The sequence below is a fragment of the Dermochelys coriacea genome, chromosome 7 (assembly GCF_009764565.3).
Source record: "Dermochelys coriacea isolate rDerCor1 chromosome 7, rDerCor1.pri.v4, whole genome shotgun sequence".
Classification (NCBI taxonomy): domain Eukaryota; kingdom Metazoa; phylum Chordata; order Testudines; family Dermochelyidae; genus Dermochelys; species Dermochelys coriacea.
In genome coordinates, this window is record NC_050074.1 from 127,415,525 (window position 1) to 127,442,197 (window position 26,673).

Below are 26,673 nucleotides of genomic sequence, written 5' to 3' on the forward strand. Positions count from 1 at the left end.
TTTCCCCCCACATCACCTAGAGGATGGAGTCTGGGATCCCCTCTCCCCCGATCTGGTGTCTCTTTCTCTCTTCTTAGCCTGTTTGCCCACCTGTATCTGCAACCTGCATTCTGGATCCTGTGACATAAACTGCTGCTGTGATACTGACTGTTACCTTGGCTGTGATCTGGGGGACTCAAGGGCTACCTTCTCCTTTTGTCTTCCAGGCAGCACCAGGTAAGGTGTGAGGGACTGGCTTCCTGATGCTCTTCAGTGCTGCATACAGATACCATTGCAAAGCAGTGGTGAAAGGCCCAGGACAGTGCTGATACCTGACTGTTGTAATGTATTTTTTCCCCTTTTCAACCCAAGCAGCTAGTCAAAGTATGGGGCCCAGGAGTAGAAATTGGTAATAGGCAGGTATACCTTTGATGCAGTTTTGTTTATTACAAATGTAATCCACCCACCTCCTGGGTGTGGTGTTTTGTCCGATTTAGTAGCACCGAGACCACTTAGAGAGAGATTAATGAGTCTGATCTACAGCCTTAACTAAGGGCCATGGGGCTTTTAGCTCATGCAGTAGAGCAGGGGTGGCCAACCTGAGCCTGAGAAGGAGCCAGAATGTACCAATGTACATTGCCAAAGAGCCTCAGTAATACATCAGCAGCCCCACAATCAATTCCGTCTCTGCTTCCAGCACCTCCTGCCCACTGGCAGCCCCGCCAATCAGTGCCTTTCCCGTCCCTCCCCACACCTCCTGATCAGCTGTTTCGTGGTGTGCAAGAGGCTCTGGGGGGAAAGGGGGAGGAACAAAGGCCTGCCAGGCTCTGGGGAAGGGGTGGGATGGGGCCAGGGTCTGTGTCAGAGCCAGGGGTTGAGCAGTGAGCACCCCCTGGCCCATTGGGAAGTTGGCACCTGTAGCTCCAGCCCTGGAGACGGTGCCTAGACAAGAAGCCACTGTGACTGCTTGGATCACAGAAACCCCCTGGGGGCTGCCAACCTGATGTGCCAAGACTGCTTTTGCTCCTGCTTTCCTGCCCAGTCAGCTTAGAACTTCAGTGCCCTGCCTGGTTTGAGCCAGACCCACTAGCCTGCTGCAAACTCAGACCCAGGTCTGAACCACGTGCCCCAAAGCTGTAGCTTTAACTGAAAGCAGCTTACAGAAGTGTTCCTGTCTTTAACAGTCAATGCCCAACTCCCAATGGGGTCCAAACCCTAAATAAATCCTTTTTACCCTCTATAAACTCACAAATTGTTCGCCCTCTATAACACTGACAGAGAGATATGCACAGCTGTTTGCCCCCCCCCAAAGTATTAATACATACTCTGGGTTAATTAATAAGTAAAAAGTGATTAAATATAGAAAGTAGGATTTAAGTGGTTCTAAGTAGTAACAGATAGAACAAAGTGAATTACCAAGCAAAATAAAATAAAACACGCACGTCTATGTCTAATCAAACTTAATACAGATAAAAACCTCACCAGTTCCAGTAAGCTTCCTTTTACAGACTAATCTCCTTCTAGTCCGGGTCCAGCAATTACTCAGACCACCCCGTAGTTACTGTCCTTTGTTACAGTTTCTTTCCTGGGGGTGGAGAGGCTCTCTCTTTAGCCAGCTGAAGACAAAATGGAGCGGTCTCCCATGGGCTTAAATAGACTTTCTCTTGTGGGTGGAGACCCCCTCTTTCCTATGCAAATTCCAGCTCCAAGATGGAGTTCTGGAGTCACCTGGGCAAATCATATGTCCATGCATGACTCACAGCTTTTACAGGCAGAAGCCATTGTCCACATGATATCTTGAATGTCTCTAAGAAGACTTACGTGGATTGGAGCATTCCAAGATGCATTGTTTCTTAAGTTCTTCTTGATTGGGCACTTAAGTTTGCGAATTCCTTTCTCCAGAAAATGACCAAATGCTCTACTAAGGTTATTTAGAAATCAAGCCAGTACACGGCCAGTATTCATAACTTAGAATACAAAAATGATACATGCATACAGATAGGATTCATAGATTCAGTAGATCATAACCTTTACATAGATATGTTACATGGCATATGTAGCATAGAACATATTCCATTTATGTCATATATATTCATAAGCATATTTCCATAAAGCCTTATGGGGGGAACCGTCACAGCCGCATATTAACTTCTGAAGAGCCGCATGTGGCTCCAGAGCCACAGGTTGGCCACCTCTGTAGTAGAGGCTCATGCATTTAGCGTCCCAGGTTCGATCCCACTGCTGACGACTGGGGTCTGTCGGTGTTACAAAAAGAAAGTACAAAGTTCTCTTTCTCTGAATGCAGAGGGAATCAAAAAATAGCAGGAAATGGCTTTTTTCCCCTACAGTACTAAAAGCATTCTCGTCTAGGTTTCCTACTGGGTCAGCCACCATGCTTTCAGCTGCTCCTTGAGGCTGTGTGTTTGTCTCAGGCTTTGTCTACACTAGCACTTTTGTCGGCAAAACTTGTGTTGGTCAGGGGTGTGAAAAAACCACACCCCTGAACGATATAAGTTTCACTGACAAAAGTGCCGGTATTGCCAGCACTATGTCAGTGGGAGAACATCTTCTGCTCACATAGCCTCCAACACTCGTTGGGGGGTGGTTTAATTACGCTGGTGGAAGAGCTCTCTCCCACCGGCATAGAGTGGCTACACAGAAGACCTTACAGTGACTCAACTGCAGTGGTACAGCTGTGCTACTGTAAGGTCAGTAGTGTAGACATAGCCTCAGTCGGGTCTGGTTTCAGTTTTTGTGTGGTCTCTCTTCCCATACACGCACCCCTACCCAAAACAGTACTCGGCCAAAAGCTCTTTGGCAGGTTCACATACAACTTTTGTCTTGGGTGGGGCTTATAGTTACAGTTATGTTAATTGAAGGGTGAGTTCACACCTACCGATCTCAATGGGGTTTTTTAACTCCGCTCATAACAACCCTTCTCCTTCTATCTCCCAGGCGGCAGTAGCTGAGATGTGAGGGACTGGCTACCTGATGCCCTTCCCTGTTGCATGCAGACATCTTGGCTAAGCAATGGCTAAGGGACCATGATAATGCTGATGCCTGACTGAAGTAACTAACATACACATGTGCAAGGAGATTGGGGTCACACTTTGCGTCATCGAATCATAGAAGATTAGGGTTGGAAGAGACCTCAGGAGGTCATCTGGTCCAACCCCCTGCTCAAAGCAGGACCAACCCCAACTAAATCATCCCAGGCAGGGCTTTGTCAAGCCATGCCTTAAAAACCTCTAAGGATGGAGATTCTACCACCTCCCTCGGTAACCCATTCCAGTGCTTCATCACCCTCCTAGTGAAATAGTGTTTCCCAATATCCAACCTAGACCTCCCCCACTCCAACTTGGGACCATTGCTTCTTGTTCTATAATCTGCCACCACTGAGAACAGCCTAGCTCCATCCTCTTTGGAAGTCCACTTCAGGTAGCTGAAGTCTGCTATCAAATCCCCCCCCTCACTCTTCTCTTCTGCAGATTAAATAAGACCAGTTCCCTCAGCCTCTCCTCATAAGTCATGTGCCCCAGCCCCGTAATCATTTTCATTGCCCTCTGTGGACTCTCTCCAATTTATCCACATCTTTTCTGTAGTGGGGGGCCCAAAACTGGACGCAGTACTCGAAATGTGGCTTCACCAGTGCTGAATAGAGAATAATCACTTCCCTCGATCTGCTGGCAATGCTTTTACTAATGTAGCCCAATATGCCTTTAGCCTTCTTGGCAACAAGGATACACTGTTGACTTATATCCAGCTTTTTGTCCACTGTAATCCCCATGTCCTTTTCTGCAGAACTGCCACTTAGCCAGTCATTCCCCAGCCTGTAGCAGTGCATGGGATTCTTCCACCCTAAATGCAGGACTGTACACTTGTCCTTATTGAACCTCATCAGATTTCTTTTGGCCAAATCCTCCAATTTTTCTTGGTCACTCTAGACCCTATCCCTACTCTCCTGTGTATCTACCTCTCCCCACATCTTGGTATCATCCACGAACTTGCTGAGGATGCAATTCATCCCGTCATCCAGATCATTAATAAAGATGTTGTACAAAACTGACTGGGGCACTCCGTTTGATACCGGCTGCCAGCTAGACATCGAGCCGTTGATCACTACCTGTTGAGCCCGACAATCTAGCCAGCTTTCTATTCACCTTATAGTCCATTCAGCCAACCCATATTTTTTTAGCTTGCTGGCAAGAATACTGTGGAAGACCATATCAAAAGCTTTGCTAAAGTTAAGGTATATCACGTCCACTGCTTTCCCACATATCCTCAGAGCCAGTTATCTCATCATAGAAGGCAGTCAGGTTGGTCAGGCATGATTTGCCTTTGGTGAATCCATGTTGACTGTTCCTAATCACCTTCCTCTCTTCCAAATGCTTCAAAATGGATTCCTTGAGGACCTGCTCCATGATTTTTCTGGGGACTGAGGTGAGGCTGACCAGTCTGTAGTTCCCTGGATTCTCCTTCTTACTTTTTTAAAGATGGGCACTATATTTGCCCTTTTCCAATCGTCTGGGACCTCCCCTGATTGCCACAAGTTTTCAAAGATAATGGCCAATGGCTCACATCAGCCATCTCCCTCAGCACCCTCGGATGCATTGCATCTGGCCCCATAGACTTGTGCATGTTCACCTTTTTCTTTGCTTTCTCGCTGTCTGAACACTTCCAACAGAAACTAAAATCCAGACAGTTATTTTAATATCACTTGGTGTTTGTGTGATCATGTTCAAATGCCTGAGGTCAGTTAAATGATTCTGAGGGTGGAACTGGGGATGTTTGGGCAGGGCTTACACATTGTCATGACGGTTTTGCAAGGCTGGACGTGATGACTTTATAATGAAATTATTAGGGATGGCAACTGAGAGGCAGGGGATAGGGAGACAGATTGGAGAGAAGAGGGAGGAGGTTGGGCTGGGCTGGGCTGTTCTAGAAAGGGGGAGATGTGGTAGAAGGCTTGTATTCCTGCGATTATATTGCATTGTAAAGAATCCTAAAGTGCCTCGCAAATATACAGTTTACTTCTCACCCACAGCTCCTTCTAGGGTGAGACACTAACTGTCTAATTGTTTAATAATGCAAAACATTATTTTTATGTTTAATAATGCAATACAGCTTGTGTTAGGAAATTAAGAAGAATTCGGTATCCAGTTGATTGGGGGACGGAGGAACAAGGAATGTAAATGTATCCTTAGAGTTAGCTCTTTCTCTCTCTTCTGTTTTTTGTGCAGAATTGTGAGCCAAATGTGCGTGGAGAAGTCTCTTATTTTCAGAAATAACACCCCTCATCACACTGAAATCGTCACTGACCCCAGCGGATATCAGTCTCTGTTCTGTGTGCAGCTGAGTGATTGTAAGTAGTCTTACCCTTGGCACACTGAATTCCCAAGTTCTCCCTGATCAGGGAATCTGATCTGTAACATCTTGTGAATATGAGGGGTGAACAGTCAGCTGTTCCACAGCACTTGCCAGCATCACTACAGGCCCAGGGTGGAAGGAGGAGTTATGTGCCTTTGAGCTGAAGCTGGCCAAGAAATCTACAAGATTGCCACAAGGTATTATTGAGGCCAAGAGCTCGGTGAGATTTAAAAAGTTAAGACATTTATGAGAATAATTATAACATTCACAAGGATAGTAAAGAAGATGAGAATGCTATAAGGGGTATAAACCCTCTGGCTTCATGGCATAAATCTTGAGTTAGAAAGCAGCTGCCCCAGGGGCATGTTACTCCATAATGGGCTGTTATGTGTTTTCTTGCATCTTCCTCTGAAGCATTTGGCAGTAACCATTGTCAGAGACTGGAGACCAGACTAGATGAGCCAATAGTCTGATCTAATCTGACAATTTCTGTATTATGTTACTGTGCCTGCCCCTGAGTCTCCCTACTAGTTTGTATTTTTAAGTTCATATTTCCTTATTGTATAATATGTTTTTCATTCACCTATTGCTCTTTCAAGGATCTGTTCAAATATGCAGATTCATACGGCCTACACTCAGCTGGCTAGGAAAACAAAAATATTTTACTTACTTGCTATGGGCCTGAGCCAAAGTGTTTTGAAGTCAGTATATCACATTATATAATATATATACCAGTGTAACAATTTCTCTTTCAAAGAGCTTGCAGAGGTTTATCAGCCATGTGGTATTTCTTTTTCTGGATCATGGTGATGATATTAAAAATGTATATAAACCAGGGAATAAACCCATCTACAGGTCTAGTTTTTTTTTTTTTTTTTTCCCCACCTCATGAATTCTAAAACATGCTTCTCCTGTAAAGTGACTCCTCGCTTAACATTGTCCCAGTTAATGTTGTTTCATTATTACATCGCTGATCTATTAGAGAACGTACTTATTTAAATTTGCGCAATGTTTGCTTATAATGTTGTTTGGCCCTGGAGGCTTGGAACCTGGATGGGCCGGCAGCTCCCATACCAGCTCTTCTCTACCCCCCAGCCCCTCACGCCAACCAGCTGCCCGTGGATCAACAACTCCCCCCTCCCTCCCTGCACCTCCCGCCTGCAGCAATCATGTGTTTGGCGGCATTCAGGAGGCTCTGGAGGGGAGGACATGGCGCACTAGGTGATATACTAGCTAAAGCAGCCCCCTGCTTCTTCAATTCATATTTCAGTTCACCAAAAGTTAAGGCCAAAATTTTCAAGGGTGTCTTTTAATATGTGCGCCTTAATATTTAGGTGCCCATATTATGATGAGATAACTGGTTCTGTGGATAGGGGAAAGCAGTGGACGTGATATATCTTGACTTTAGCAAAGCTTTTTGATACGGTCTCCCACAGTATTCTTGCCAACAAGCTAAAAAAATATGGATTGGCTGAATGGACGATAAGGAGGATAGAAAGTTGGCTAGATTGTTGGGCTCAACGGGTAGTGATCAACGGCTCGATGTCTAGTTGGCAGCCGGTATCAAACGGAGTGCCCCACGGGTCAGTCCTGGGACTGATTAATGATCTGGATGGTAGGATGGATTGCACCCTCAGCAAGTTTGTGGATGACACCAAGATGTGGGGAGAGGTAGATACGCAGGAGGGTAGGGATAGGGTCCAGAGTGACCTAGAGAAATTGGAGGATTTGGCCAAAAGAAATCTGATGAGGTTCAACAAGGACAAGTGCATAGTCCTGCATTTAGGACGGAAGGATCCCATGCACCGCTACAGGCTGGGGACTGACTTGCTAAGCAGCAGTTCTGCAGAAAAGGACCTGGGGAAACAGTGGACGAGAAGCTGGATATGAGTCAGCAGTGTGTCCTTGTTGCCAAGAAGGCTAATGGCATATTGGGCTGCATTAGTAGGAGCATTGCCAGCAGATGGAGGGAAGTGATTATTCCCCTCTATTCAGCACGGATGAGGCCACATCTGGAGTATTGTGTCCAGTTTTGGGCCCCCCACTACAGAAGGGATGTGAACAAATTGGAAAGAGTCCAGCGGAGGGCAACTAAAATGATTAGGGAACTGGAACACATGACTTATGAGGAGAGGCTGAGGGAAAGGGGCTTGTTTAGTCTTCAGAAGAGAAGAGTGAGTGGGGGATTTGATAGCAGACTTCAACTACCTGAACAGGGGTTCCAAAGAGGATGGAGCTAGGCTGTTCTAGCGGTGGCAGATGATAGAACAAGAAGCAATGGTCCCAAGTTGGAGTGGGGGAGGTTTAGGTTGGATATTAAGAAACATTATTTCACTAGGAGGGTGGTGAAGCACTGGAATGGGTTACCGAGGGAGGTGGTGGAATCTCCATCCTTAGAGGTTTTTAAGGCCTGGCTTGACAAAGCCCTGCCTGGGATGATTTAGTTGGGGTTGATCCTGTTTTGAGCAGTGGGTTGGACTAGATGACTTCCTGAGGTCTTTTCCAAGCCCAATCTTCTATAATTCTACGATCTTGTGATGCATGGGGCCTGATTTAAAAAAACAAAACAAAATATGCATCTCCAATTTAATGGAGGTTTAGGCACTCAGCACTTCTTAAAATCAGACCATCGATGTCTTAAGTTGGGTACTGAGAAACAGGTACCCATGATCAGAGTGATTTGGAAAATTTTGTCCAGAGGCACTTGCTCAAGATCAGACAAAGTCTGTGGCAAAGGCAAGAACAGAGCTCAGATTTCCTTATTCTCTGTTTTGTGCCTTAACTTCAAGACCATCTTCCTTCCCCTTGGAATAGTCTCTACTTCTCCTTCTTGAGAAAATGGTATTTTGTGGCTTTTTATCATCTAACGGAAACAGATTTCCGAAATCCTTGCATGTCATACAGCCTTTTGCTGAACCTGGGCTGCAGTGATGATGGCTGAAACAGGAATAATTCCACCAAGCAAGGATGCAGTGACCCATACAGAGAATTCCACTGAGTTGAGCATTGTACCTTGTTTTGCTTGGCCAAAAATAAGTGTTTACTAATCATATTTGAGATACCTCAGTTATTTCACTATACATAGAATAGCACATAATGGTTAGTGTCTCAGATATACTCCTGGGGAAATTCTATGACAAAAAATTAAAAATTCTGTGCACAGTATTTTAAAATTCTGCATATTTTGTCAAAATAACATAATATAATCACACCAGTTTCAATTATTTTGGTGATTTATTTACTGTCGGCAAGTATGTCTGTAACAGTACAGACAACAAAAAAGATTCAGGAAATGTTTTTTGACAAATAAATTCCTTACTAGGCACATTAATAGAGACTTTGAATAATAATTCATTTAAACTACAATACAGGAGCATATTTCCCGCACCCTTCAGAAGCGGTGCAAAAAATGAGGGGAGTCAGAGGTAATGGAGGAGCTAAGGGAGAGGGAAGTAATTGCTGGGAAGGAACCTGGGAATGAACCTGGAGGGGTGTGGGTGTGAGAATTGTGGAACAGTTTCTTTTTTTTTGTGGTGGGAGGAATTGTTAGGGACTTGGGGAGCCTCCCACATGCAAACCCTGCCAGCCCCAGCCTCTCCTATTCAGTCAGGCACATTTGCCCCTGTTCCCCTGTGTTTTGCATCCTCACCCAGCCAGGCATAGCTGCCTCTGTCCTCTTGTGTCCCTGCACTCCTATTCAGCCTGTCTCAATGTTATCACACCACTAGCTCCTCTGCCCCCACCTCAGTCTGTCCACTCCATTAGCTCTTCTGAACCCGTCTGTGTGACCCCCCAGCAGCACCGTGTGCCCCACTCCATCCATCCTGCCCATATCCCGTGCCTCCTCACCTGGCTATGCAAGCAGGCAGGGCGTTGTGAGGAAGGCAGCCTCTGCCCCCTCTCTCTCCACAGCTGGCTTCTCTGGCCAGTGAGCGAGCTGCCCTCTCTTCTGGTGCCAAATCAGCCTTTGGTGAATGAAACTTGTAACTGCAGCATGACCCCTCTAGCAGCTTCCCTTTGTCTCCCCATCTGAATCAATTATTCTGTGGGTGGGAGGGGGAATCTGTGAGGGACATAAATTCTGCGTTTTGTAGCCTTTTATTTTATTTTAAGTGAATTTTGTAATCTGGTATTTCACCACCATAGGTTTGGCTCTGGCGGCTACAGTTTCAAGCGTAACAGAGTGAATGTCAGCTCTGCTACTTGCTTCAGATTTAGAGTCCCCAGGAACACACAAAGACCACGGGTAGTGATCACACATACATTCACAAGTATAAAGTCTAGTCTGTTTTACACTTTTCATTAAAGTTATGATTACCCAAACTTATAGAAATTCTATACAGACCTATGCATAAGTTACAAATATAGTTATACTCCCATCCTTAACAATAGTGTGAGGGTCTGTTAGGTCTCTAATGGCTTGATCATCAGAAGAGGGATGGTTCCTGCTGGAATCTCCCATAGGGAGCTCAATTTTCCCGTTCTGGGCATCCCCTTTTTATGATGTGATTCTGTCTATACCTACATTCTGCGCACATCGATAAAAGTGTCAACCCTCTTTTCTCTTATTGGTCTGTGTCCCCTGGAAACTTAAGAGACCCCAATTTTCTATAGGCTGTGTACGTTCCCTTTATTCTCATTAGCACTGATGCACAACATGTATCCTGTGGTTAAGATACATGTCAGACAGATGCGCCTTTACAATATTTTTATAATCTAATATTAATCTTCTGGGTAATTTTGTGCAGTATTATCACTTGGTACCACTTTTCCCATGATTTTAGGGCATCGGGTTATTTTCCAGTCACTTATGTCATCATTTCTTGTCTCCAAGGCCTAAAATAGCTAAGCTAAATTCTTGCAAGCCTCAGCCTACAGGTTCTTGCGTTTCAACTTTTCTTACTCATGTCTAATATTTGGTTCCTCTAAATACTGATCAATCTTACACTTCTATAATCCTATAAATTCATTCTAATTAACATACAATGAATATGTATAACATATTGATTCATCTTAACATTACACAATAAATGAATAATAACTAAAATAATTGGCTACAGTTTGTTCAGTGGTGCAATATTCCCCCAGGAGTACAGATACCACCATGTCCTCTCTAAAGACTTCTTTCTGCTCTAATCTTAGAGCCTCTCCTTTCAAATCCTAAGGCCAGAAAGGATCACTGTGATCATCTAGTCTGATCTCTAGCATAACATAAACCAAGCTCACTCTTCTTGACCCCGGATGGTTTTCCAAGATTTTATCACTACTGTTTTTATTTACATCTTGGGGATGGGAGAGGGCTGTATTTTTGAAAGGTCAAACATGTGTAAGAAACAGTCATGCTTTCAGCCCACTCAGACAAAGTTGGTGAATTGAAAAGAGACAAAGAAACAAGAATTGGTCAAGTTGAGTGATACCGCTCCACATCTTCTACTCCCCATTTTGCTGTAGGGCAGGCAGACAAAACTTTCAAGGGAGCCTGGGTTTGAGTTGCCTGCCTTGCTTCAGGATTCATTCATTCACTCCTACAAGATATTGCTGAGCCCAAGGGCCTAGAAGGATTTTAAAAAGTATTAGATGTTTATATAGTGGAGAACATCCAGAATTGTATCATGTAAGAAAAAATGTAAGAGATATAAACCCTCCTCTTTTCAGTGCAAAAGACAATAGCTAAGGGCGAGGGGGGTAGGTTACCGTTGGGGTATGTTACTCTGTAATTGCAGGGCTTTGGAGCTGTGCTCCACTCTAGCTCCAGGCAAATACCTGCAGCTCCACTGCTCCAGAGCTGCTCCAAAGCCCTGTGTAATTGTTCACTTTGATGTTTCTTTCCCCTGCCTCTGAAGTATCTGGTACTGGCCAATTTTGGAAATTTTGACCTAGAACTCATATGTTCTGTCCTGATACCTGCACAGTACAGTCCTTTCTGAGAAGATCCTGCTTTTAGAAGGGAATTCGATGATTTAAAAAAACCCTCAAATATTCATAGATTTTAAGGTCAGAAGTATAATTTTGTAATTTAACCTCTGGCATAACAGGCTAGAGAACTTTACCCAGTAATTCCTGCATCAAGCCCCTAACTTCTGTTGATGTGCAGCCTATATTTTTAGAAAGACAATCAGTCTTGATTTAAAGACATAAAACCTTAAAGTGATGTAAATTCCACCACATCCCTAGTTAAGTTATTCCAATGGCTAATAACTTACAGTTTAAAATTTGCACCTTATTTCTGGTCTGAATTTATATAGTTTCAGCTTTGAGCCATTGGATCTTGTTATGTATTCTACTAGATTAAAGAGTCGTCTCTCAGAAATCTCTCCCGATGTAGATACTGGTAAGCCGTGATAAAACTGCTTCTTAACCTTATAGATTCATAGATACTAAGGTCAGAAGGGACCATTCTGATCATCTAGTCCGACCTCCTGCACAACACAGGCCACAGAATCTCACCCACCGACTCCTACGAAAAACCTCACCTATGTCTGAGCTATTGAAGTCCTCAAATCATGGTTTAAAGACTTCAAGGAGCAGAGAATCCTCCCTCAAGTGACCATGCCCCATGCTACAGAAGGAGGCGAAAAACCTCCAAGGCTTCTTCCAATCTGTCCTGGAGGAAAATTCCTTCCTGACCCCAAATATGGTGATCAGCTAAACCCTGAGCATATGGGCAAGATTCACCAGCCAGATACAACAGAAAATTCTTTCCTGGGTAACTCAGATCCCACCCATCTAATATACCATCTCAGGGGATTAGGCCTATTTACCCTGAATATTTAAAAATCAATTAGTTGCCAAAATCACATTATCCCATCATACCATCTCCTCCATAAACTTATCGAATAGAATCTTAAAGCCAGATAGATCTTTTGCCCCCACTGCTTCCCTTAGAAGGCTATTCCAAAACTTCACTCCTCTGATGGTTAGAAACCTTAGTCTAATTTCAAGTCTAAACTTCCTGGTGGCCAGTTTATACCCATTTGTTCTTGTGTCCACATTGGTGCTGAGTTTAAATAATTCCTCTCCCTCTCAGGTATTTATCCCTCTGATATATGTATAGAGAGCAATCATATCTCCCCTCAACCTTCTTTTAGTTAGGCTAAACAAGCCAAGCTCCTTGAGTCTCCTTTCATAAGACAAGTTTTCCATTCCTTGGATCATCCTAGTAGCCCTTCTCTGTACCTGTTCCAGTTTCAATTCATCCTTTTTAAACATGGGAGACCAGAACTGCACACAGTATTCCAGGTGAGGTCTCACCAGTGCCTTGTATAATGGTACTACAACCTCCTTATCCCTACTGGAAATAACTCTCCTGATGCATCCCAAAACCACATTAGCTTTTTTCACAGGCATATCACATTGGCAGCTCATAGTCATCCTATGATGAACCAATACTCCAAGGTCCTTCTCCTCTTCCATTACTTCTAATTGATGCGTCCCCAGCTTATAACTAAAATTCTTGTTATTAATCCCTAAATGCATAACCTTACACTTCTCACTATTAAAATTCATCCTATTAGAATAATAGAATCATAGAATATCAGGGTTGGAAGGGACCCCAGAAGGTCATCTAGTCCAACCCCCTGCTCAAAGCAGGACCAAGTCCCAGTTAAATCATCCTAGCCAGGGCTTTGTCAAGCCTGACCTTAAAAACCTCTAAGGAAGGAGATTCTACCACCTCCCTAGGTAACGCATTCCAGTGTTTCACCACCCTCTTAGTGAAAAAGTTTTTCCTAATATCCAATCTAAACCTCCCCCATTGCAACTTGAGACCATTACTCCTCGTTCTGTCATCTGCTACCATTGAGAACAGTCTAGAGCCATCCTCTTTGAAACCCCCTTTCAGGTAGTTGAAAGCAGCTATCAAATCCCCCCTCATTCTTCTCTTCTGCAGACTAAACAATCCCAGCTCCCTCAGCCTCTCCTCATAAGTCATGTGCTCTAGACCCCTAATCATTTTTGTTGCCCTTCGCTGTACTCTTTCCAATTTATCCACATCCTTATCATAGAATCATAGAATATCAGGGTTGGAAGGGACCCCAGAAGGTCATCTAGTCCAACCCCCTGCTCAAAGCAGGACCAAGTCCCAGTTAAATCATCCCAGCTAGGGCTTTGTCAAGCCTGACCTTAAAAATCCTTCTTGTAGTGTGGGGCCCAAAACTGGACACAGTACTCCAGATGAGGCCTCACCAGTGTCGAATAGAGGGGAACGATCACGTCCCTCGATCTGCTCGCTATGCCCCTACTTATACATCCCAAAATGCCATTGGCCTTCTTGGCAACAAGGGCACACTGCTGACTCATATCCAGCTTCTCGTCCACTGTCACCCCTAGGTCCTTTTCCGCAGAACTGCTGCCGAGCCATTCGGTCCCTAGTCTGTAGCGGTGCATTGGATTCTTCCATCCTAAGTGCAGGACCCTGCACTTATCCTTATTGAACCTCATTAGATTTCTTTTGGCCCAATCTTCCAATTTGTCTAGGTCCTTCTGTATCCTATCCCTCCCCTCCAGCGTATCTACCACTCCTCCCAGTTTAGTATCATCCGCAAATTTGCTGAGAGTGCAATCCACACCATCCTCCAGATCATTTATGAAGATATTGAACAAAACGGGCCCCAGGACCGACCCCTGGGGCACTCCACTTGACACCGGCTGCCAACTAGACATGGAGCCATTGATCACTACCCGTTGAGCCCGACAATCTAGCCAGCTTTCTACCCACCTTATAGTGCATTCATCCAGCCCATACTTCCTTAACTTGCTGACAAGAATGCTGTGGGAGACCGTGTCAAAAGCTTTGCTAAAGTCAAGAAACAATACATCCACTGCTTTCCCTTCATCCACAGAACCAGTAATCTCATCATAAAAGGCGATTAGATTAGTCAGGCATGACCTTCCCTTGGTGAATCCATGCTGACTGTTCCTGATCACTTTCCTCTCCTCTAAGTGCTTCAGGATTGATTCTTTGAGGACCTGCTCCATGATTTTTCCAGGGACTGAGGTGAGGCTGACCGGCCTGTAGTTCCCAGGATCCTCCTTCTTCCCTTTTTTAAAGATGGGCACTACATTAGCCTTTTTCCAGTCATCCGGGACTTCCCCCGTTCGCCACGAGTTTTCAAAGATAATGGCCAAGGGCTCTGCAATCACAGCCGCCAATTCCCTCAGCACTCTCGGATGCAATTCGTCCGGCCCCATGGACTTGTGCACGTCCAGCTTTTCTAAATAGTCCCTAACCACCTCTATCTCTACAGAGGGCTGGCCATCTCTTCCCCATTTTGTGATGCCCAGCACAGCAGTCTGGGAGCTGGCCTTGTTAGTGAAAACAGAGGCAAAAAAAGCATTGAGTACATTAGCTTTTTCCACATCCTCTGTCACTAGCTTGCCTCCCTCATTCAGTAAGGGGCCCACACTTTCCTTGGCTTTCTTCTTGTTGCCAACATACCTGATGAAACCCTTCTTGTTACTCTTGACATCTCTTGCTAGCTGCAGCTCCAGGTGCGATTTGGCCCTCCTGATATCTTTCCTACATGCCCGAGCAATATTTTTATACTCTTCCCTGGTCATATGTCCAAGCTTCCACTTCTTGTAAGCTTCTTTTTATGTTTAAGATCCGCTAGGATTTCACCATTAAGCCAAGCTGGTCGCCTGCCATATTTACTATTCTTTCGACTCATCGGGATGGTTTGTCCCTGTAACCTCAACAGGGATTCCTTGAAATACAGCCAGCTCTCCTGGACTCCCTTCCCTTTCATGTTAGTCCCCCAGGGGATCCTGGCCATCTGTTCCCTGAGGGAGTCAAAGTCTGCTTTCCTGAAGTCCAGGGTCCGTATCCTGCTGCTTACCTTTCTTCCCTGCGTCAGGATCCTGAACTCAACCAACTCATGGTCACTGCCTCCCAGATTCCCATCCACTTTTGCTTCCCCCACTAATTCTACCCGGTTTGTGAGCAGCAGGTCAAGAAAAGCGCTCCCCCTAGTTGGCTCCCCTAGCACTTGCACCAGGAAATTGTCCCCTACGCTTTCCAAAAACTTCCTGGATTGTCTATGCACCGCTGTATTGCTCTCCCAGCAGATATCAGGAAAATTAAAGTCACCCATGAGAATCAGGGCATGCGATCTAGTAGCTTCCGTGAGTTGCCGGAAGAAAGCCTCATCCACCTCATCCCCCTGGTCCGGTGGTCTATAGCAGACTCCCACCATGACATCACTCTTGTTGCACACACTTCTAAACTTAATCCAGAGACACTCAGGTTTTTCCACAGTTTCGTACCGGAGCTCTGAGCAGTCATACTGCTCCCTTACATACAGTGCTACTCCCCCACCTTTTCTGCCCTGCCTGTCCTTCCTGAACAGTTTATAACCATCCATGACTGTACTCCAGTCATGTGAGTTATCCCACCAAGTCTCTGTTATTCCAATCACGTCATAATTCCTTGACATCACCAGGACCTCCAGTTCTCCCTGCTTGTTTCCAAGGCTTTGTGCATTTGTATATAAGCACTTGAGATAACCTGTTGATCGCCCCTCATTCCCAGTATGAGGCAGGAGCCCTCCCCTCACAGACATTCCTGCCTGTGCTTCCTCCCGGTATCCCGCTTTCCCACTTACCTCAGGGCTTTGGTCTCCTTCCCCCGGTGAACCTAGTTTAAAGCCCTCCTCACTAGGTTAGCCAGCCTGCTGGCAAAGATGTTCTTCCCTCTCTTCGTAAGATGGAGCCCGTCTCTGCCCAGCACTCCTCCTTCATGGAACACCATCCCATGGTCAAAGAATCCAAAGCCTTCTCTCCGACACCACCTGCGTAGCCATTCGTTGACCTCCACGATTCGACGGTCCCTACCCAGGCCTTTTCCTTCCACGGGGAGGATGGACGAGAACACCACTTGCGCCTCCAACTCCTTTATCCTTCTTCCCAGAGCCACGTAGTCCGCAGTGATCCGCTCAAGGTCATTCTTGGCAGTATCATTGGTGCCCACGTGGAGAAGCAGGAAGGGGTAGCGATCCGAGGGCTTGATGAGTCTCGGCAGTCTCTCCGTCACATCACGAATCTTAGCCCCTGGCAAGCAGCAGACTTCTCGGTTTTCCCGGTCAGGGCGGCAGATAGATGACTCAGTCCCCCGGAGGAGAGAGTCCCCGACCACCACCACCCGCCTTCTCCTCTTGGGAGTGGTGGTCGTGGAACCCCCAACCTCAGGACATCGCATCTCATGCCTCCCAACCAGCGGAGTCTCCTTCTGCTTTCTCCCCCCAGACATATTACTATTACTCCAGTTTACAAGGTCATCCACATCCTCCTGTATAATATCCCGATCCTTCTCTAAATTGGCAATACCTCCCAGGTTTGTATCATCTGCAAACTTTATTAGCACACTCCCACTTTTTGTGCCGAGGTCAGTAATAAAAAGATTGGTCCCAAACTGATCCCTGAAGAACTCCACTAGTAACCTCCCTCCAGCCTAACAGTTCGCCTTTCAGTAGGACCCGTTGCAGTCTCCCCTTTAACCAATTCCTTATCCACCTTTCGATGTTCATATTGATCCCTATCTTTTCCAATTTAACTAATAATTCCCCATGTGGCATGGTATCAAACGCCTTAGTGAAATCTAGGTAAATTAGATCCACTGCGTTTCCTTTGTCTAAAAAATCTGTTACTTTCTCAAAAAAAAGAGATCAGGTTGGTTTGTCACAATCTACCTTTTGTACAACCATGTTGTATTTTGTCCCATTTACCATTGACTTCAATGTCCTTAACTATTTTCTCCTTCAAAATTTTTTCCAGGACCTTGCATACTACAGATGTCAAACTAACAGGCCTGTAGTTACCCGGATCACTTTTTTTTCCTTTCTTAAAAATAGGAACTATATTAGCAATTCTCCAATCATACGGTACAACACCTGAGTTTACAGATTCATTAACAATTCTTGCTAATGGGTTTGCAATTTCAGGTGCCAATTCCTTTAATATTCTTGGATGAAGATTATCTGGGCTCCCCGATTTAGTCCCATTAAGCTGTTTGAGTTTTGCTTCTACCTCAGATATGGTAATATCTACCTCCATATCCTCATTCCCATTTGTCATGCTACCATTATCCCTAAGATCCTCTTTAGCCTTATTAAAGACTGAGGCAAAGTATTTGTTTAGATATTGGGCCATGCCTAGATTATCCTTAACCTCCACTCCATCCTCAGTGTTTAGCAGCCCCACTTCTTCTTTCTTAGTTTTCTTCTTATTTATATGGCTTTTACTATTGGTTTTAATTCCCTTTGCAAGGTCCAACTCTACTCGACTTTTAGCCTGTCTCACTTTATCCCTACATGTTCTGACCTCAATAAGGTAGCTTTCCTTGCTGATCCCTCCCATCTTCCACTCCCTGTATTCTTTCTGCTTCTTCTTAATCACCTCTCTAAGATGCTTGTTCATCCAGCTTGGTCTACAACTCCTGCATATGAATTTTTTCCCCTTTCTTGGGATAAAGGCTTCCGATATCTTCTGCAGGTTTGATTTAAAGTAATCCCAAGCCTCCTCTACCTTTAGATCCATAAGTTCTTCAGTCCAATCCACTTCCCTAACTAATTTCCTTAATTTTTGAAAGTCAGCCCTTTTGAAATCAAAAACCCTAGTTGCAGATTTATTTTTGTTAATCCTTCCGTTCACTTTGAACTGAATTAGCTCATGATCACGTGAACCAAGATTATCCCGTACAACCATTTCTTCTGTGAGGTCCTCACTACTCACCAAAATCAAATCTAAAATGGCATCCCCTCTAGTTGGTTGAGAAACTACTTGATGAAGGAATCCATCAGCTATCACATCTAGGAAAATCTGAGCCCTATTGTTATTACTAGCACTGGTCCTCCAGTCTATATCTGGGAAGTTAAAGTCTCCCATGATCACGTAGTTTCCATGAGTATTTACTTTATTAAAAACATTAAAAAGAGCTCTATCCATATCCAAATTAGATCCCGGAGGTCTATAGCACACCCCAAGCACTATCGTAGGGGAGGCTCTACTAGTTATCTTCCCCAATGTAGTTTTTGCCCAGATGGACTCTGTCTTATCCATTGCATCACTTCTTATTTCTTTACATTCTACCTCATCATTGATATACAATGCTATTCCACCACCTTTGCCTTTATTTCTTTCCTAAACAGCACATACCCTTCAATACCTGTAGTTCACTCAAGACTACTGTTCCACCATGTTTCTGTTATCCCTATAATATCTGGTTTCACTTCCTGCACCAGTAGCTCTAGTTCCTCCATTTTGTTACCTAGGCTCCTTGCATTGGTGTACAAACATCTTAATTTTTGCTATTTGGCCTCACTCATGCATCCGATGAAGTGAGCTGTAGCTCACGAAAGCTTATGCTCTAATAAATTTGTTAGTCTATAAGGTGCCACAAGTACTCCTTTTCTTTATTCAGTACCTGATTAGGCATGGTCATTCTACAGCCAGTATGACCTATTAGACTGGTATCCACACTGCCCTTCCTCTTTATGTCCATTCTCCTACCCACGGCTGTATCCTTTCTTACTTTGTCTTCTTCCCTCTCAATGCTAAAATCTGGCATGGAGATTACCTGGACATCTCCCAACCATCTCCCCCAAATTCATAGTTTAAAGCTCTCTTAATCAGTTGTGCCAGCCTCCATCCTAGAAGTCTATTTCCTTCCCTACTCAGATGAAGTCCATCCCGAGAGAACTGTCCTCTGTCCATGAATGCCTCCCAGTGGCCATACATCCCAAAACCCTCCTTATGGCACTACTGCCTAAGCCATCTGTTGATAGTCATAATCTTATCACACCTTTGTTTCCCTTCTCTAGGAACAGGCAGAATCCCACTAAAGATCACCTGAGCCTCGATTTCCTTAAGCGTCTTCCCCAGCCTAGCATAGTCTCCCTTAATACTTTCCAGCAAGAATCTAGCCGTATCATTTGTTCCCACATGAAGGATAATTAGGGGATACTTTCCCGCTCCCTTTAGGATCCTTTTCAACCTCAGGTCTACATCCTGTATCTTAGCACCTCGAAGACAGCACACCCTTCTGTTCTCTGGATCAGCTCTAGTTACAGGCCTGTCTATTCTTCTCAATAAAGAGTCCCTTATCCTCTTGGATAAGAACATAAGAATGGCCATACTGGGTCAGACCAAAGGTCCATCTAGCCCTGTATACTGTCTTCCAACAGTGGCCGATGCAAGGTGCCCCAGAGGGAATGAACAGAATAGGTAATCATCAAACAGAGGCTAGGGACACGATCCCTGTTCATCCTGGCTAATAGCCATTAATGGACCTATCCTCAGAATTTATCTAGTTCTTTTTTGAAGGAGAAAATAGTTAAGGATACTGAGGTCAATGGTAATTGGGACAAAATACAACATGGTTTTACAAAAGGTAGATTGTGCCAAATCAACCTGATCTCCTTCTTTGAGAAGGTAACAGATTTTTTTTTAGACAAAGGAAATGCAGTGGATCTAATTTACCTTGATTTCAGTAAGGCATTTGATATGGTTCCACATGGGGAATTATTAGCTAAATTGGAAAAGATGGGGATCAATATGAAAATTGAAAGGTGGATAAGGAACTGGTTAAAGGGGAGACTACAACGAGTCACACTCAAGGTGAACTGTCAGGCTGGAAGGAGGTTACTAGTGGAGTTCCTCAGGGATTGGTTTTGGGACCAATCTTATTTAATCTTTCTATTACTAACCTTGGCACAAAAAGTGAGAATGTGCTAATAAAGTTTGCGGATGACACAAAGCTGGGAGGTATTGCCAATACAGAGAAAGACTGGGATATCATGCAGGAGGATCTGAATGACCTGTAAACTGGAATAATAGTAATAGGATGAAATTTAACAGTGAAAAGTGCAAGGTCATGCATTTAGGAATTAATAACAAGAATTTTTGTTGTAAGCTGGGGATGCGTTACTTGAAATAAACAGAGGAGGAGAAGGACCTCGGAGTATTGGTTGATCACAGGATGACTGAGCCGCCAATGTGATATGGCCGTGAAAAAAGCCTTCACAACATCCTCTGTCAAAGAGTTCCACAAGTTGACTATACGTTGTGTGAAAAAATACTTCCTTTCGTTTGTTTTAAATCTGCTGTCTATTAATTTCATTTGGTGGCCCCTAATTCCTGTGTTATGAGAAGGAGTAAATAACACTTCCTTATTTACTTTCTCCACACCAGTCATGATTTTATAAACCTCTATCATATTGCCCCTTAGTCGCCTGTTTTCCAAGCTGAAATGTCCCAGTCTTATTAATCTCTCCTCATATGGCAGTCATTCCATATCCCTAATAATTTTTGTTGCCCTTTTCTGAATCTTTTCCAATTCCAATGTATCTTTTTTGAGATGGGGCGACCACATCTGCACGCAGTATTCAAGATGTGGGCATACCATGGATTTAAATAGAGGCAATATGATATTTTTGTCTTACTATCTATCCCTTTCTTAATTATTCCCAACATTGTTTTAGCTTTTTTGACTGCCACTGCACATTGAGTGGATGTTTTCAGAGAACTGTCTATAATGACTCCAAGATCTCTTTCTTGAGTGGATAAACTAAATACATTGAGCTTTTTACAGTTGTCACCTACAAGGCAGGTTTCCCAAACTTCAGTGCATTCCTGTGCTCTTTTCTGAGTCATTTCCATTTTTTAAATATCCTTTTAGAAGAGTGGACAGTAGAACTGGACATAATATTTCTGTAATGGTCTCACTAATGCTGTGTTCAGGGTTGTATCACCTTCTTACCCCAACTTGATATTCATTTGCTAATGCATCCAAGGACCGTGTTTGCCCTCAGAGAGTACATCTACACTGCAAAAAAAAAAAAAAAGTCCTGTGATAGCGAGTCTTAGAGCTTGGGTCAGTTGACTTGGGCTTGTGGCATTTGCTCTACAGGACTAAAAATATCAGTGTTGATGTTTCGGGCTTGGGCTGAAGCCCTGGCTCTAAGACCTAGCAAGGGAGGAAGGTCTCAGAACCTTATCTCCAGCCTGAGTGGGAAAGTATACACTGCTATTTTTAACCCTGTAATGTGAGACCATGAGCCCAAGTCTGTTCACCCAGGCTCTGGAACTCACTGCTGCAGGTCATTTTTTGTAGTGTAGACATACCCTTAGATCCATCAATGGCTATTAGCCAGGCTGGGCAGGGATGATGTCCCTAGCCTCTGTTTGCTAGAAACTGGGAATGGGCGACAGGGGATGGATCACTTGATAATTTCCTGTTCTGTTCATTCCCTCTAGGGCACCTGGCATTGGCCACTGTCAGAAGACAGGATACTGGGCTAGATGGACCTTTGGTCTGACCCAGTATGGCCATTCTTGTGTTCTACAGGATCACACTGGGAGCTCATGTTCAGCTACTTATCATGACCTGTAAATCCTCCTCAGTGTCACTTCATTCAAAGACACAGTCCCTAATCTTGTAAGTGTGATCTACATTCAGTGTTCCTAGATGCATGACCTTGGATTCAGCTGTATTAAAATGCATGTTGTTCAAATGAACCCACTTTACCAAGGTCTCAAGATTGGTCTATATAACTGATTTATCCCCATTATTTGCCATTCTACAACTGTGTGCCCTCTGGAGGTTTTGCTAGCTGCAATTTTATATGTGTTCCAGATCATTTATAAAGTTATTGAATAGCATTGCGCCGAGAAGAGACCCCTGTGAGACCTCACTAGAAAGCCCCTGCACTCCCCCCCCTTCCCCCGGATGACTATTCCTCTGCCAAGGGGTGAGCCTCTCCAGGATGCCTCTTTGTGGCTCTACCAGTGCACTCTATGCCCCTTTCAGTTCTTTCAGTCAATTACCAGGTTGAGCTTGGTTCAGAAACATGCATACCCTTTGTAGAATCTGGTTTATTAAACTTTCTACAGAGGGTGACTGACTTTGTTAGTTGCCCCAGATCACCCTACTCTAGGTCCTGGTAAGAGTCCTAGTCAGCTTTTGTGCCAGTACAGTAGAGGACCCCCCTTCCTTGAGCTGGGGTTGTGCTTCAGACAGTCAGTCTCTCTCTCCTTATCGCAGGATCCTCCTAGCTCTCTTCCTATACCAGGCTATACATCAATGACATTTTTTGTAAATTGCATAGTTGATTGCTTGTCCACACTTTGGTTCTTTATGTGATTTACTTGAGGCCAAGTAACCAATATCAGTCAGGTTTATTGCTAAAAATTAATAATATAGTATAGGAAAAAAGATTCAGCATATCAGTTTCTGGGAGGCTATATATTGTTCAGTGTTTTTAAATTAATGTTACACAGAAGGTGTGCTTTCACATTTCCGCTGGTAGTATTTGTAGGATGACTTTATAAGTTACAAAATGCTTTACACATCACTAAAATCTAGTTTGTACCAGTTCCTTAACTTGTTCTGTTCCTTCCTTATCTTTTTTTTGGATACTAGCATTCCAGGTATTGGTCTTTGAAGGTAGTGTACCTCCCTCCCCATCTTGTATCAGGGTAGAACATTAATGTATTTTGCCTTTACAGGATTTCCATTTTCTAATGCCAAAGCTGACTTCAACTTTGCAAAGTGCTATACATAAATGAACAGGATTATAAAAAGACACAGGCTAATTCAGGCCATGTAACTGATAGAAATATAATACAATACAATATAATGGTATGTTTATATTGTGTGCTTAATACATATTAATATATGCGGTGTGAATAATGCATACTGATAATGTGATAGATAAATATTAGCCGAGCACATATTGGTCAACAGAAACAGTCACTCTTCTCACATCAGCCACTCCAGACCTCCTCCTTAGGGCTGGATTATAATTTAGCCAGTTTCATCCTCAAATGGCCCCCTGCTAACTCAGGGCCCTGCAGGAGCCTTCTTACTCCCTACAGCAGTGGTGGACAACCTGCAGCCCATGGGGCACACGCGGCCCATCAGGGTAATCCGCTGGCCGGCCACAAGACCGTTTGTTTAAGATTCATAGAATCAGAGACTTTAAGGTCAGAAAGTACCATTATGATCGTCTAGACTGACTTCCTGCACAATGCAGGCCACAGAATCTCACCCACCCATTCCTGTAACAAATCCCTAACTTATGTCTGAGCTACTGAAGTCCTCAAATGATGGCTTAAAGACTTCAAGGTGCAGAGAATCCTCCAGCAAGTGACCCGTTCCCGACGCTGCAGAGGAAGGCGAAAAAACCCCAGGGCCTCTGCCAATCTGCCCTGGAGGAAAATTCCTTCCCAACCCCAAATATGGTGATCCGCTAAACCCTGAGAATGTGGGCAAAGCTCATCAGCCATATACCCAGGAAAAAATTCTCTATAGTAACTCAGATCCCACCCTATATAACGTCCCATCACAGGCCACTGGGCATGTTTACCACTAATAGCCAAAGATCAATTAATTGCAAAAATGAGGCTATCCCATCATACCATCCCCTCCATAAACTTATCAAGCTTAGTCTTGAAGCCAGATATGTCTTTTTCCCCCACTGCTCCCCTCGGAAGGCTGTTCCAGAACTTCACTCCTATGATGGTTAGAAACCTTCGTCTAATTTCAAATCTAAACTTCCTGATGGCTAGTTTATATCCACTTGTTCTTGTATCCACATTGGTACTGAGCTTAAATAATTCCTCTCCCTCCCTGGTATTCATCCCTCTGATATATTTATAGAGAGTAATCATATCTCTCCTCAGCCTTCTTTTAGTAGGCTAAACAAGCCAAGCTCTCTGAGTCTCCTTTTGTAAGACAAGTTTTCCATTCCTCGGATCATCCTAGTAGCCCTTCTCTGTACCTGTTCCAGTTTGAATTCACCCTTTTTAAACAAGGGAGGCCAGAACTGCACACAATATTCTAGATGAGGTCTCACCAGTGCCTTGTATAATAGTACTAACACCTCCTTATCTCTAATGGAAATACCTCTCCTGATACATCCCAAGACCGCATTAGCTTTTTCCACGGCCATATCACATTGGCAGCTCATAGTTATCCTGTGATCAACCAATATTCTGAGGTCCTTCTCCTCCTCTGTTTCTTCCAAGTGATGCGTCCCCAGCTTACAAACAAAAATTCTTGTTATTAATCCCTAAATGCATGACCTTGCTCTTTTCACTATTAAATTTCATCCTATTACTATTACTCCAGTTTACAAGGTCATTCAGATCTTCCTGTATGATATCCCAGTCTTTCTCTGTATTGGCAATACCTCCCAGCTTTGTGTCATCCACAAACTTTATTAGCACATTCTCACTTTTTGTGCCATGGTTCTTAATAGAAAGATTAAATAAGATTGGTCCCAAAACCAATTCCTGAGGAACTCCACTAGTAACCTCCTTCCAGCCTGACAGTTCACCTTGAGTGTGACTCGTTGTAGTCTCCCGTTTAACCAGTTCCTTATCCACCTTTCAATTTTCATATTGATCCCCATCTTTTCCAATTTAGCTAATAATTCCCCATGTGGAACCATATCAAATGCCTTACTGAAATCAAGGTAAATTAGATCCACTGCATTTCCTTTGTCTAAAAAAATCTGTTACCTTCTCAAAGAAGGAGATCAGGTTGATTTGGCACAATCTACCTTTTGTAAAACCATGTTGTATTTTGTCCCAATTACCATTGACCTCCATGTCCTTAACTACTTTCTCCTTCAAAATTTTTTCAAGACCTTGCATACTACAGATGTCAGACTAACAGGCCTGTAGTTACCCAGATCACATTTTTTCCCTTTCTTAAAAATAGGAACTATGTTAGCAATTCTCCAGTCATATGGTAAACTCCTGAGTTTACAGATTCATTAAAAATTCTTGCCTGCAGCTCCCAGTGGCTGCAGTTCGCCTTTCCCGGCCAATGGGAGCTGCGGGAAGCGGCAGCCAGCATTTCCTTGCAGTTCATGCTGCTTCCCACAGCTCCCATTGGCTGGGAATGACAAACCTCAGCCACTGGAAGTTGTGGGCAACTGTGCCTGTGGACGGTCAATGTAAACAAACTGTCTCACGGCCTGCCAGCGGATTTCCCTGATGGGCCGCAGGTTGCCCACCACTGCCCTACAGTGTCCCCAGGCATCTCTTGCCCTGCTGTGAGGAAGAAGAGAGTGTTATTTATGCTGGTCCCCTTCTCCCAGCTCATTCCCAGTTGGTTGGGAGGAGAGTCGAGCCTTGCCCCTCCCTCTCTACAAGGATCCTGGCGCTTAAAGGATACAGTGGCAGGATTTCCTCCCAAGAACTGCTCATTCCCAGGACTATTTCCTCCCCACATCCCCATTTGGTCCTTATATTGGACCTTTCAAACCATTGAAGGGCCATACCACATGGTGGGGTGAGCTAATAACTAATACTGTGCTACTGCCTTTGAGGAGCAGACTGCCCCATCATATCTTCACTTATAATTAGAGATTTTATCATTTAATCAGTTTTAAATTAACTTAATATGGGCTACATTGGTTGTATATTGCTAATTTTTACTAAAATCAGAATGTCATGTGGGACTAAGTCAAATGCTTTACAGAAGTCTAAGCATATTATGTCACAGTTGCCTTTATCAACCATACTCCTATTGTAATAAAAAAAAAAAAGATAAAATTTGTTTGACACAACATATTTTCCCTGAAATCATGTTGATTGTTATTAAATATACTACCGTCCTTTACTAATTGCATATCAGCTTTTCCTTGATTTTGCCTGGCATTGATGTCAGGCCAATGAGCCTATATTTTCCCAAGTCATCCCTTTTAGAATCGTGGCACAACGTTAGCCTTTCCACAATCATTGTCTAGTGATTTAATGGTGGATTTGTTTGTTTTTTCCCTTCCCATCTTTAGCAAAGTTGAACTATTTCCAGCAGCCGCAGAAAGTTAAAAAATCAAATTTCTCTGTGTTCTTGGCACAGTATGGCGGACCATCATTTATTCCACAATCACAAGACCAGCCATCTTCCTCTGCCTTTTACCGGGTGAGTTGGAAGAGCCCTTGCAAAAATCTAATTGTTTTTCTCTGGGGTTCTTGGTGGCAGCAAGGAGGATATAAGAATGTCATATGGAGTTAGATCACTGCTCCATCTAACCCACTACAGTGGCTGGTGCCAGATGAACAGAATTGAGCAATTTGGAGTGATCCATTCTTTGTTGTCCAGTCCCAGCTTCTGGCAGTCAGAGGTTTAGGGACACCCAGAGTATTGGGTTGAGTCCCTGACCATTTGGCTAATAGCCATTGATGGATCTAGCCTTCATGAATTTAGCTAATCCTTTTTCAATACAGTTATATTTTTGGCCTTCTCAACTTCCGATGGCAACAAGTTCCACAGGTTGAGTGTGTGTAAAGGAAATACTTTCTTATGTTTGTTTTAAACTTGCT

General features: G+C 43.9%; 1 protein-coding gene across 3 annotated transcripts in view; it reads left to right on the forward strand.

Moving 5' to 3' along the window:
• The window catches only part of TCTN3 (tectonic family member 3), an 81,470-nt gene that overhangs the window by 817 nt on the left and 53,980 nt on the right, over positions 1 to 26,673 (forward strand). For all 3 annotated transcript variants that reach the window (XR_006282556.1, XM_038411024.2, XM_038411025.2), the window contains exons 2-4: positions 78 to 216; positions 5,220 to 5,341; positions 26,142 to 26,272. Coding sequence is in view for 2 of the 3 variants with exons in the window: in XM_038411024.2 (XP_038266952.2) it covers positions 78 to 216; positions 5,220 to 5,341; positions 26,142 to 26,272 (392 nt within the window). In the remaining variant the exon portion in view is untranslated. The remainder of the gene's footprint in view (positions 1 to 77; positions 217 to 5,219; positions 5,342 to 26,141; positions 26,273 to 26,673) is intronic.